This window comes from Chaetura pelagica, unplaced genomic scaffold (genome assembly GCF_000747805.2).
Source record: "Chaetura pelagica isolate M959 unplaced genomic scaffold, ChaPel_1.0 scaffold49, whole genome shotgun sequence".
In the NCBI taxonomy this organism is placed as follows: domain Eukaryota; kingdom Metazoa; phylum Chordata; class Aves; order Apodiformes; family Apodidae; genus Chaetura; species Chaetura pelagica.
This window is the reverse complement of record NW_009970715.1, coordinates 1,166,591-1,178,070: the sequence shown is the minus strand read 5'-3', so window position 1 is coordinate 1,178,070 and position 11,480 is coordinate 1,166,591. Positions and strand designations below refer to the sequence as shown.

Below are 11,480 nucleotides of genomic sequence, written 5' to 3'. Positions count from 1 at the left end.
TGGGAGGGACTTGGAAAGATCATCCAGCCCAACCCCCCCTGCCAGAGCAGGGGCACCCAGAGCACATCACACAGGAATGTGGCCAGGGGGGTTGGAATGTCTCCAGAGAAGGAGACTCCACAGCCTCTCTGGGCAGCCTGGCCCAGGGCTCTGGCACTCTCACAGCAAAGAAGTTCTTCCTGACATTCACATGGAACCTCCTGGGCTCCAGTTTGCACCCACTGCCCCTTGTCATGTCATTGGACATCACTGAAAAAAAGCCTGGCTCTGTCCTCCTGACACTGCCCTGAACAGATTTGTAAACATTGATCATTGTCCATCAGCACATCAGCTTGGACACAGTGAGCTCTGGGCACCACTCCTGTCCACGCAGGGATCGCATGGAATCACCTAAGGACGTAGCATGTGAGGGGGATAATCCTGGTCCAGGCCCAGGCTCAGGCTCACAGCAGGGCCAACCTCAGCTGATGAGGTTGCTTATTGCTTGTCCCATTGCCTTTGGAATATCTTAGGATACCTTGGGATTTCCTTGTTTAAGAGAAATGATCTATAGCAAAGGGATTTCATTACAGTCCCTTGCTTCTGTGAGTGAGTCCCAGAGCCTCTGCCATAAACACTGTGAGGAGTTCAGCCTTTCAAAGGAAAACGTTAGAGCAGGATGGCAAAACCCTGTCTCTGATATTCTGAAGGTCTGCTGACAAGGATGCTGCTCCTCCCCCTGAAGAATGCCTTCAGCTTCTTAGCAGAGCCACCCAGGTGTTCAGAGAGGAGTACATTCTGAAACAGGACCTGGCAAAAGAGGAAATCCAGCAAAGGTAACACAAAACCCTCCTAAATAACTGCTGTACAGTGTCTCTGTGGAACAACAGCCCTGAGTGCTGGCTACTTCTCAGCTGGACTAACCCTTGTAAATGAGTAAAATGTACCCACCTAAGACTAATGGAACAGCAGGACTGGAAGCTGAGTTACCAGGGGAGGCAGGGGAGAGTGTGATACTTATTCTTTATAGTGGCTCACAGGGGAAAGGAAAAAAAGCAAACACACAAAATAGTTCTGGTCTGCTGTTGTCACTCTGCCTGTGCCAGGGGGCGGCAGGATATTCTTTGTCCCCAGCAAGAATCCTGACAAACCTGCTAAAAGGAAAATTGCATTAAATAAGTCTCTGCTGCTTCAAATCATGGATATTTATTTGATCATAGAAAGTCAGGACAAAATGGAAGAGTTTTGTTCTCACCTCTGCCCATTTTTCAGTGTCTCCAGCTCTTTGTAGTCCTAGGAGCATTAATCACTTGTGTCTTACTTTATGTGTGGCCCAACTCCTGATGCAGCTGGGTTGCTGCTGTGGGTGGTTTGATGCTATGTGTATTTATTTTAAGAGTGAAGCTGCTGAGGGAACAGAAAAAGAAACAACTGGAAGATCTTAACTACTGCCGAGAGGAAAGGTGAGTGTGGCCTGTCTGCTCTTACCAAGTCAGACATCAGAACAATGCATCTCTGAGCAAACAGTGCTTTATGCAGGGTCTTGTGTGAAACCAGTGAGAAGTGAGTAATGCATTCTCAGCCCTGGTTAGGCCTGTGGGTTCACTGCTTGGTCATGCTCCTGCTCTGGGTCCACATCCAGCTAAAGTAAAGTTTCTCACTCCACAAAGGAAAAGCTTGCGGGAGATGGCAGAGCGCCTGGCTGACAAGTATGAGGAAGCCAAAGAGAAGCAAGAAGATATCATGAACAGGTAAGGGCCAACTGCTCTCTCTGCCATCACAGACACCTTGCTCGTGTACAGAAAGATGCAGGTGTGGTGGAAGAGCTGGGTGGGCAGTGCTAAACTGGTTGCTTAGAAGCCTGGGCTTCCAAATGCTCTGTGCTGGGGCTCAGTGGTGATTTTTCATGTCTAGACTGAGTGAATTCGCTGTTTAGAAATAGTGGAGGAAAGAGGTAAGTCAAGTCTTAAGCCCCTAAGGCTTAGGAAGAGAGCCAGGAGTGCAAGGCTCAGTACTCAGCTTAGTGTAACTGGTCCAATAGGTAAGATAATTGAATTAATTGAACAGCATTTCTTGGTTTGTCCATGAAGGATGAAGAAAGTACTGCGGAATTTCCACTCTCGTCTTCCTGTTCTATCAGACAGTGAAAGGTACATGAGGAAAGAATTGCAGACCATACATGACCAGCTGCAGCACCTCAGCAATGCCATCAGACAGGTGAGAGAATGATCATCTGGCTGGTAGGTTACTCAACACCTCACTCACACCTAATGCTAGTGCTGAGAGCACCTCTATACTTCTGTTTAACCAGCAAGAGTAGACTAAAATAACTTCTGATCCTTGTTAATAATATAGACAGAACTGCTCCAACCCAGCATGAACCCTAACAAAGACAATCTCCACAGCTTCCTCAGGCCCAGCACTCACCTTCTGTCTTCTCTATGGGAGGAAAGTACAAAAGGAAACATATTTTTAACCCAAAGAGCATCAGTTCATTGCAGATTGACACACCAGTCCGTAACTGGAACCAGCTTTCACATTGGCAGGCAGTGCCAGCACTGACTGGGGTCCTTTCCTGCATGACTTCCAGGTGAAAATGAAAAAGGAATACCAGCAGCAGAAGATGGAGAAGGGCACCAGCCCCCGAAAACCCAGCATCACCCTCAGTGCCTACCAGAGCAAGTGCATCCAAACTGTCCTGAAAGAAGAGTAAGTTACAGCTTGGTTCCTACTGTGGAATTCAAGCTCTGGCATTTAATCAATTCTATTCCAGTTTCCAGGGTATAATTTAACCTCTGTGCTGCATGAGGGGCTGCCTGATGCACCAGCTGGAGGTTGTTGAGGTGGTCTGAAGCATAAAATGGTGCCAGCCCCTGACACAGCACTGGCACCATTACCCTACCTAAAGCAGATTTAGTTGAAGGCTATTTTTTGCCCAAGGATATTTTAGCAGTCTGTATCCAGCCTATAATGAACAAAATTCCTGGCAACAGTGCTCCTGTTCTCTGCTCCTACTATATGAAATATTTTATTTCCTGACTTGCAGCCTTTTGACTTGGATTTCTTTTTTCTTGAAGGGGAGAACTCATAAGGGACATGGTAAAACAGATCAACGAGATCAGAACCCGTTTGAACTTCTGACACATCCACAGTGAGGACCCTACACCAAAAGGCTGGACAAGCTTTAATTTTCCCTGTTGACTTTTTTTTTCTTCCCCTTGGATATTTAACGTTTGTATGTTGAACAAGATACCTTTTACTTATTATTTTGTAAAGTTGGCTTGTTAAAATACTTTTGAGAAGACTCCTTGCATACTGCAGTTTTGTTTTGCTCCCAGGAGAAGGTATTTTAAACCTTAACTATGTCACAGTGGGATACTTACTCCTAGCTCAGTAGTGGGGAAAGGTTTTGCTCCTTCCTGGGGAGACTTCTCCTACCCTTGGTCCATGGCAGGTGGCTGTGAGGGGGGAGAGGCCTGTGGCAGAAGGCAGAGTAGAAAGACCAGAGAAGAGCACACACTTCAGCAGCTTTTTGTTTTGGTTTGGTTTTAATTTGGAACACTTTCTTCATAAAGGACACACCTTCAATACAGTTAACAAATGGTTACAGTTGAATCCTGGAGACAGCAGAATTCTACACCCACAATTGCACAGGACACCAATGGCTTGGTTCACTGGAATGCAGTATTAACTTCCCAACACTCAGTTTGCCTTTATCAAAAGATGGCTCTGCAGTCTGTCTTGGCAAGAAAAGGCTGATTATTTATCTGCTGTAGACAGACCTTACATGGACAATAAATAATTGTTGTCCCCACCCTCCCACCCCTTAGAAAAGGTGACATGGTCAAGCTCAGTTTTGAAAAGTAGTACTGCACTGCTACAAAAGTGGCACAGTAAGAGGTGCCAAAGTAAAGCTGTGGAGAAAGGAGGGCTGTTAGTACCTGTTAGGTAATGAGGTTACCAGACATGCTGCAAGAACATTTTTTTTGTACAGATTAAGACTATACAAGGATAGGAATGCATACAAAACTTGATCTCGTCCCTTTTACAGCCTGCATGGACAGACCCCCCCATGTTTAACCCACTCACCCTGTGTCTCATAGCTGACCTGCCAGGTTAGAAGTCGTGCCCGTTAACAATCCCTTACTAAGCAAGGAGAACCTACCACCTTACTTAAGCTCCAGAACACCAAGAACAGGAGGAAAGAGACTTTTTTCTGATGCTTTTATGAGCAATAACCCCATAATCCATCCAGTGAGTATCTACACCCAGAGCTTTTGCTATGCTTAATTTACAGGCTTTTAAATTTGCTCTGCAAATTTGGCACACACTGTTACTTTTTTTTTTTTTAAAGGCCCCTTTAAGTTGCTGAAGTTCAGCAGAAGCTTCACTTAATGCTTCTGAAGCTGTGCCTTCCTTCCCTGGGTGGGACAGCCCCCATGGGTTAGCAGGACAGCTGGCTGGAGTCAGCACGTCTCCCACCACTTCTGTGAACAGTCAGGCTTCCAATTTAAAAATAAGATGTTGTTAAAAAGGTATGATCTTCAGTTGCATCAGTTGGTGAAAAATGTCACTCGTGTTCCAGCTCTAAAATGATCACAGCTGCAGAACCAGCAGTAAAGGTGTTCGGGTGCCTGATGGAGTAAGGTGGTAGAGAGGACAGCAACCCCACAGTGACTGCAACCCTTCTTCACTGCCTCCAGGTGCCTGGTTCAACAGCAAGAAAGCCAAGGTCAGCACCAGCCATTTGGGGTGAGTGCTCATCTCAGTCCTTCTTGCCCAGCCCCCTCCAACTACGTGGCCAATGAGTGAAATACCCCAGCACAGGGGGTCACAGCCCCCTCCATTCAGCACCTGTTGTGTTTGGCCCTGTGCAAGGTCACAAACTCACTGCCCACCCACCTCTCTCCCCTACACACCACAGCCAGCAGAAACCCATGGCAACGATATGTTAAAACCCCACAAACGCAGAGCCACACCAGCCTGGGCCTGTGTGAAACCATCTCAGGAGCTCAGCTACATCCCTGGTTATTTAAAGCAGAGAGGAGGGCCAGGCTGCTGAGAAGGGCACAACAACGGAGCAGCCAGGGATGCTGCAAGGCCACCAACAGCCCTCCCCTCCCTCTCTTGCACTGGGGCAGGCCAGAAACTCAACAAGTCTTTTTTCTGTTAAGTCTTCACATGCAGTTCCCTAAGTGCTCAGCTTGCTGAAGAGATGGCATTTGTTGTAGCTTTGCCACACAGCAACAGGCTTCCTTAAACACTGCTGCACAGGTTAAGTATCAGTAACCAGTTAGGAGTTAGTTTTTGGGAAGGAAGGGAACATAGGAAAAAGCTTTTCATTCTGCAGCTCCTAATGAAGGCCTATTTTTTTTTTTTCCTCCAAAGTTTATTCAACAGACTAGGACCTTAACCATTGGAAAACCAAATGCAAACCATCTGGTATTGGATTTATGCATCAGGAGGCAGCTGGTGTCACCTCACAGTTCAGAAAATCATGAGAAAGGTTAAAAAAAAATGCAAAATTGGGTACTAGCCAATTAATAAAGAACCAAAGCCACGTTTCAGTTTCACCTGTAAGTGAAATGAAGTGTCATCTTAGGAAGATGACAATTCTGCCATCTCTTAGTCTAGTCATTCCTAAGGCAGGAAAAAAATGGCTCTTGGATGTCAGGATTATGAAAGGAGTTAATTGCTAGGGTGAATAAAATGAGTGACAAGGAATTGAGCTTGTATGCTTTTTGGCTGTTTTTAAGGCATTCCTCTTCAAAACCACCAGCTCTAACTGTATGTTAGTAGCAGGATATATATACACTGCTAAAAATGGGATTGAAGCACTTCAACTGTAGTCATGTGCATTAAGAGTTTGGAGCATTTTCTTCATCACCTTCAGATCTATGGCCAAGTGGGTAAAGAAAAACCAATAAGCAGTGGAGGAAAGTCCAAGTGGCACATTTTGGAGAGTAATGACCTGCTCCTTCAACCTCCTTTCAGCTGAGTCATAAGTAGGGGCCAGTTCAAAAGCTCATTTTGCACCACCAGTATTACCAGCCCCTGCAACCATCCATGAGGCCATTGACACCTCAATAACAGAAGGACAAGAGGAGGAATGGCCATGTCACTGCCATACATCTGCAGAACAAGCAACCCAAACCTGCTAGCACCTGATTGACCACGAGAATTCCTTGCCTCTGCTGTCACCTCACACAGGTAGGTTAGAGAAATATGGGGCAGCGTTGGAGTCAGGTCAGAGTGACACCAGAACACCCAGAGGGCAGAGATGCACTGTGCCTCTCCAACCTGAACCAGCACAAAATGCAGCTCCAGCAGTTGTGCTCTGGGATGAGGGAACAATCCCTGCTCTGCACACCCCCCCCAGGGAGGAGGGGTCGTGCTGACTGCTCCAGTCAGCACCTTCCCAGGGGAAGGTCACACCTTTACACCTGGTGCCATCCACTGGAGCAAAGCAGACCTGCATGATCCCCGTGCCCCTGCTCAGACATGCACAGGATTTTTTACTACCTTTTCCTTTTTTTTTTTAGTAACACAGCAGGGATTACAGGTGCTGCTCAGCTTTGGAGATGAGAAAGAACCAGTTGTAGTTCCATATTCTCAATGACATTTGTGAAAAGAGATTACAAAACAGTGCATTTCTTGTGCTTTTCAGGAAGTATCAGAATTCAATAGAAAAATTTCAAGGAGCTAAATTCTCAGTACATTTTTCATTATGGTTTTTTTGGGGATTAGCATTTATCTGTTCAGGAGACACACAGCTCACTCATGCCCACCACGTTTCAGCAGCATTCAGAGTCTTCAGCAAAAAGTGGTTACCACAAAATGGTAAAAAGGAAAAAACAAAAAGTACTGAAAGAAGATCAATATCCAGTGTCCTGCTAATAAAGTCATATTTTAATATAAAATATTCATACAGCATACTCTACACCTCATTCTCTCTGCTAGCTGAATACTGTTACTGACTATTCAAACAGAAAAACTTCAACCACTTTGCTCTTCAATGTTTTGGAGGGACAATATGGTTTCCAGCAGCTACTTTGATCACAGTAGTGGGGGGAAAGGAAAGAGGGAAAGACAAGGGGGGTAAATGTTCCAAAACTCTATATTAGGTTACGAAGTTGGCTGAAAAGAGGGGAAGTTTTTCAGAAGGTAAGGACTGATCCCACTCAGTGGAACACGAAACACCACACTCATTAGTGTTTCCATTAGAAAGTTCTCCTTCCTACACTGCACATCACCCTGGTGCTCTCTTCCTGCCCAGTACGAAACCTTTTTCCCCTCTAGAAACAAAACTTAGTCATTGCTCCCCTCTGGTGTCATCTGCTCTTTCGGTTAGAGTTAAATAATAATTAATGTTGCTATAAAGATGAGTTAAAAACCCCAAATGCAGCCTTGGAGCCAGCTGATCAGGGTGTCATGTTTCAGGCAGCTGATTAATGTCCGTCAGTTTTGTGTCGTTCAGGATTGCACGGATTCTCTCCAGGGAATCTGCCTGCCGGATCCGCTCCAGCTGCACCTGCAGGGAACCAAGAGATGCCATGAGCCAGGGCAAGTGCAAGAGCACAGACCAGGCAGTGCTGGCCATCCCTAGTGCCAGCAGAAGAGGTATCAAAACATCACTGGCTGAAAGGTGAAAGGCCTGAAGGAGGACAAGCTGAATTTAGAACCAGGAACGGGCAGGAAGGAAGACATCAGGCAGTTGGGTTTTTACAATAAAAAGCCACTCTCTGAAGGGCTCAAATAAGCCCTCGTCATCCCTGTGTTTTCCTCAGTAACCAGTCAGTGGCACCACACTGGCCAGCCAAACTGGAGGGGATGTGCAAAGCAATGTCTAAGTGCAGATCTAACATAGACCTCTCCAGATCAGAGCTAAATTCAAATTATATTTCAAACATTTACAATCTTTGTATTAGGACCTGAGCTTTTAGTTGTCAATTCCCAACTAGAGGTTAATTAATTAATCCTCTCCATTGCTGACCCCTAACTTGGCCAGGGGACACCTCCCACAAGTCATACTGGCCCAGGCTCTGCTGAGAAGGTCAGGGAAAGAATTAATCCTGTCTGACTATCAAGAAAAATCCTCCTTTGATGGTAACATGTTACTCCACAGATCCTGTACTGCACACAGTGGAGATGGTACAAACCACTGTTCAAACTGAGAGCACCAACTGCTGAGAAACTCATGTGTGATCAGTCCTTAGGGGCAGAAGGAAAACACGAGATGCAGAGGTACAACAGCCCTACTGAGCTCAGTACTGAAGGCCTGCTAAAATATCTGTGAGTTTTGGAAGAGTGTGCTGCATATCTTCAAAGGGGTGTGTAAGTTTTTGCTCTAAGAACTGCATAAACCAGTGCATGTAGTACTTGAAAAAAAATAAAATAGAGAGGATGATGACAAGCAAGAAGCAACTTCACCAGCCAGGACAAATCAATAGTCTCCTTTGTTCTACCTACTCCATAAATAGCCAGAACAAAGGAGTACAGTTCCCTATTGTCCATGCAGCTAAACTCTCACTAGTGAATAATCTCCTATATTTCTGTTCTAGTTTTCCAAATAAACTTGAACACTTGACCCAAAAAAAGTGTACTTTTAATTCTGTTGAATTTCACTGAGCAGGCTGCCCAAGAACTCTAAAGGAAACAGTGCTCAGATTTACTGCCTCCTTTGTGAGCAAGACTTCCAGCAAGCTGGAATGTGAGAGGGGTGCAAATTCTAAAAACAGACACAGGGTGAGACCAATCTAGCCTGGCTCCCTGAGGAGACAGACACAAACACAGAACCTGCAGGTCTCTCCATGCCCTCTACAGTTAACAGAAAAGAGATCAGCCTGACAAACTGGAACTAGTAACAGTGACAATAGCAAGAATGAGAGTTTTAGATAGTACAGTAATTGTGTATTTTTGCTGCTGAGAATTGGTTGGAACCAAGTAATCAGAATAAAATCCCCAGTAGGCTTTAATACTAATATTATACTAGGAATACTTGACCAGTTTATTACTCTGACAACTTTTAAAGTAGTTCATAAATAACAACATAATAACATCTACAACTGCTCCTTATTTTAAACAGCTCTGGAGAAGTAAAAAACCAAAAAACCCAAACTGACTTAATTTCCCTTACCTGAAGTGTCTGAGAAAGCTTTACAAAATCTCTCTGCACTTGCTCACTGACATCTAATTCAGTCTGTAACCGCTGAGCTTTGTTCTTCTCTTCAAATACCAGCTGCTCAAGGTTTGCCTGAAGAGAGAGAGATTCTTTATGCTAAGCTTGCAGTGAATTAAAAAGAAGCTTGTATAAACTGATTAAAAAGTGACACTAGAGCAAAGAACCGTGGTTATTCTCAGACTCCTGTCAAGAAATGAAACCAATCACTCTATATGTCTGTTTTCCTAACTGCAAAATCAGGGGTTAGCACCCATGAGACAAACATCCTCATTAGATGGGTTAAAGCATGAAAAAGCTTCATGTCTTTTCACAGCACTATGTCCAAGGATCTCAAAGTAAAGTTAAAAAAGCAGATTTCTAGGTCTTAGTGAAACGTGCCCATGGGGGAGGGCAGTAATCTGCTGGTGAAAACAGAACTGTCTTGCTGTCTTTTGAGTTTTAGTCAAAAACTCCTTTAGGGAAGGGGAAAAAAAAAACAAAACCAGGGGAGAGAAAGCAGATCACAATCAATTCCTCTGTCCTACAGCAACAACAAAATGACATATATTCAGATGTATCAAAGCATTCAACCAGGAAGCTTGCTATATGCAGAGATGTAACTGGAGCCTAACACTGCAACACAATTCAAAGGAGATATTCAAATTAGCAGCATTTTAGATCCATGGCTTTATAAATCCAAGAGCAAAGGGATTGGGATGGGGATTTAAGCACACTATTTCACTGCCAGAATCTTATCAACATGTAAAGGATTTCCTTTCCATTCCTGTGTAGTGATACATTCTCTGACCACGGTTTGATCACCTTAAAAGTTGCACAGATACTTCACACCTAAGCTTCACATCTACCTTTGCTGCCATCTCCTTCTTCAGCTGCTCTTCTAAAGTGTTTTTTGCTTCCTGCAGACTCTCCAGTTGCTGCAGGTTTTCCTGCGAAGAACTTTCCAACTATAAAATAAAAAAAGAAGCATTAACTAAGACTCCTAACATTGCAATTTCTTAACAGTCCCTCTGCACAGGAAGAACAGCCTGAATACACCTCAATAATCTCCCCTAGGGCCACAGAAAACACCTAAATAGCATCTTTTTCTCCATTTATATCCTTTTGAAGCTGGAGAGAACTGGCCAAACCTGCCATCTAGGTTATTACTAGGCAGCCAAGTATTAGTTAGGAATGAAGTCAACTTAATGTTTTGGTTGCAGATCAATAAACAGACAAAACACCTTCTAAGGAAGAGAACCATAAATGTGTCCCAGTCCTACATTTGCAGCAATCCAGCTGTTCTGCCCTTCACAGGCATTCCTTTTGAAATGGTGGCAGTAGGAGTTACAACAGGGGTGCATCTACAATCTTAGCTGATACCAAGAGTTGCAATAGCTGCAATAGCCCAGCACAGTGTCAGCTCCTTCAGTAAGAAAACCAGTGCAAATGCACAGCCTGGTTTTCCTTCTTACAGAGAGGGAGAGTTATCTATGCAAATACATCCTCTAGCATCCCACAGGTAGGTTGAGATCAAGGAACAATAATGTTATATGTTTCAGAAGCCTTTCCTTAATTCAGCCCTCCTTCCCTTCAAATACTGGGCATCACATAAAAATAGATGTAAAGTGTTGCTGACACCTCAAAGGCAAATGGGAAAAAGTTCATTTTCTCTGATATGAAGACATTGATGTCACAGGCACCAATCCAGTGTCACTGATAAAACCAGTAAAAGAAAAAGAATCCTATTCTCTTTGGTTAAAAACAAAACAAAACATCCCACAGTGAGAGCCTCCTTACCTGTTCCTTTTCCACTTTTATTCTTTCCAGTTCAGCTTTTAAACTGGAAATGGAAGCTGCAAACCAAGAATATTAAAGCTTAAATACAAGAAAAACACAGGAAACTGGACATACCCTGTTTACTTCTGTTAATATTTAAAGGAAAATTAAGCACATGCTACAAAGGTACCTCAAATGTAAGCAAATAATAGTATTTTTGTTTACAGCTGCACAGCTTTGGTGTATCTGCTATCAAAAACTGACAGTTTTAAAAATTCAGACAAGTCTACTTATCACAAAATCAAGTCTTAATTTATCTCACTCATGTCTAATGTTCCTATTTTGAGACGGTTTTACCCCTGCTCACCTATTTCCTCTTTGCAATTCTCTATTTCCAGCTGTAGAGTTTCTTCTATATTTTCTTTCAAATATTGTTCAGCTTGAATCTGTTCTTTTAAGAATAAAATCTCTGCCTTCAGTTTCTCCTCCAGGTGATCTGCTGCTGTCCTCACACTGATTATGTCTTCACGATACTTTAAGATCAGCTCACGGAGCTCCTGAATCA

At 43.9% G+C, this 11,480-nt stretch overlaps 2 protein-coding genes across 2 annotated transcripts in view; one reads left to right on the top strand and one right to left on the bottom strand.

Moving 5' to 3' along the window:
- Positions 1 to 3,120, top strand: part of NUP88 (nucleoporin 88kDa) — a 10,696-nt gene extending 7,576 nt beyond the window's left edge. Inside the window, exons 11-16 of the mRNA XM_010006033.1 lie at positions 690 to 815; positions 1,377 to 1,442; positions 1,650 to 1,730; positions 2,070 to 2,196; positions 2,570 to 2,688; positions 3,057 to 3,120. Coding sequence (XP_010004335.1) covers positions 690 to 815; positions 1,377 to 1,442; positions 1,650 to 1,730; positions 2,070 to 2,196; positions 2,570 to 2,688; positions 3,057 to 3,120 — 583 coding nt within the window. The remainder of the gene's footprint in view (positions 1 to 689; positions 816 to 1,376; positions 1,443 to 1,649; positions 1,731 to 2,069; positions 2,197 to 2,569; positions 2,689 to 3,056) is intronic.
- Positions 3,121 to 6,867: 3,747 nt separating this feature from the next.
- RABEP1 (rabaptin, RAB GTPase binding effector protein 1) overlaps positions 6,868 to 11,480 on the bottom strand; it is a 28,533-nt gene continuing 23,920 nt past the window's right edge. The window contains exons 13-17 of the mRNA XM_010006031.1: positions 11,283 to 11,472; positions 10,937 to 10,992; positions 10,006 to 10,104; positions 9,116 to 9,232; positions 6,868 to 7,510 (exon numbers count right to left, since the gene is read on the bottom strand). Coding sequence (XP_010004333.1) covers positions 7,409 to 7,510; positions 9,116 to 9,232; positions 10,006 to 10,104; positions 10,937 to 10,992; positions 11,283 to 11,472 — 564 coding nt within the window. The 3' untranslated portion in view covers positions 6,868 to 7,408. The remainder of the gene's footprint in view (positions 7,511 to 9,115; positions 9,233 to 10,005; positions 10,105 to 10,936; positions 10,993 to 11,282; positions 11,473 to 11,480) is intronic.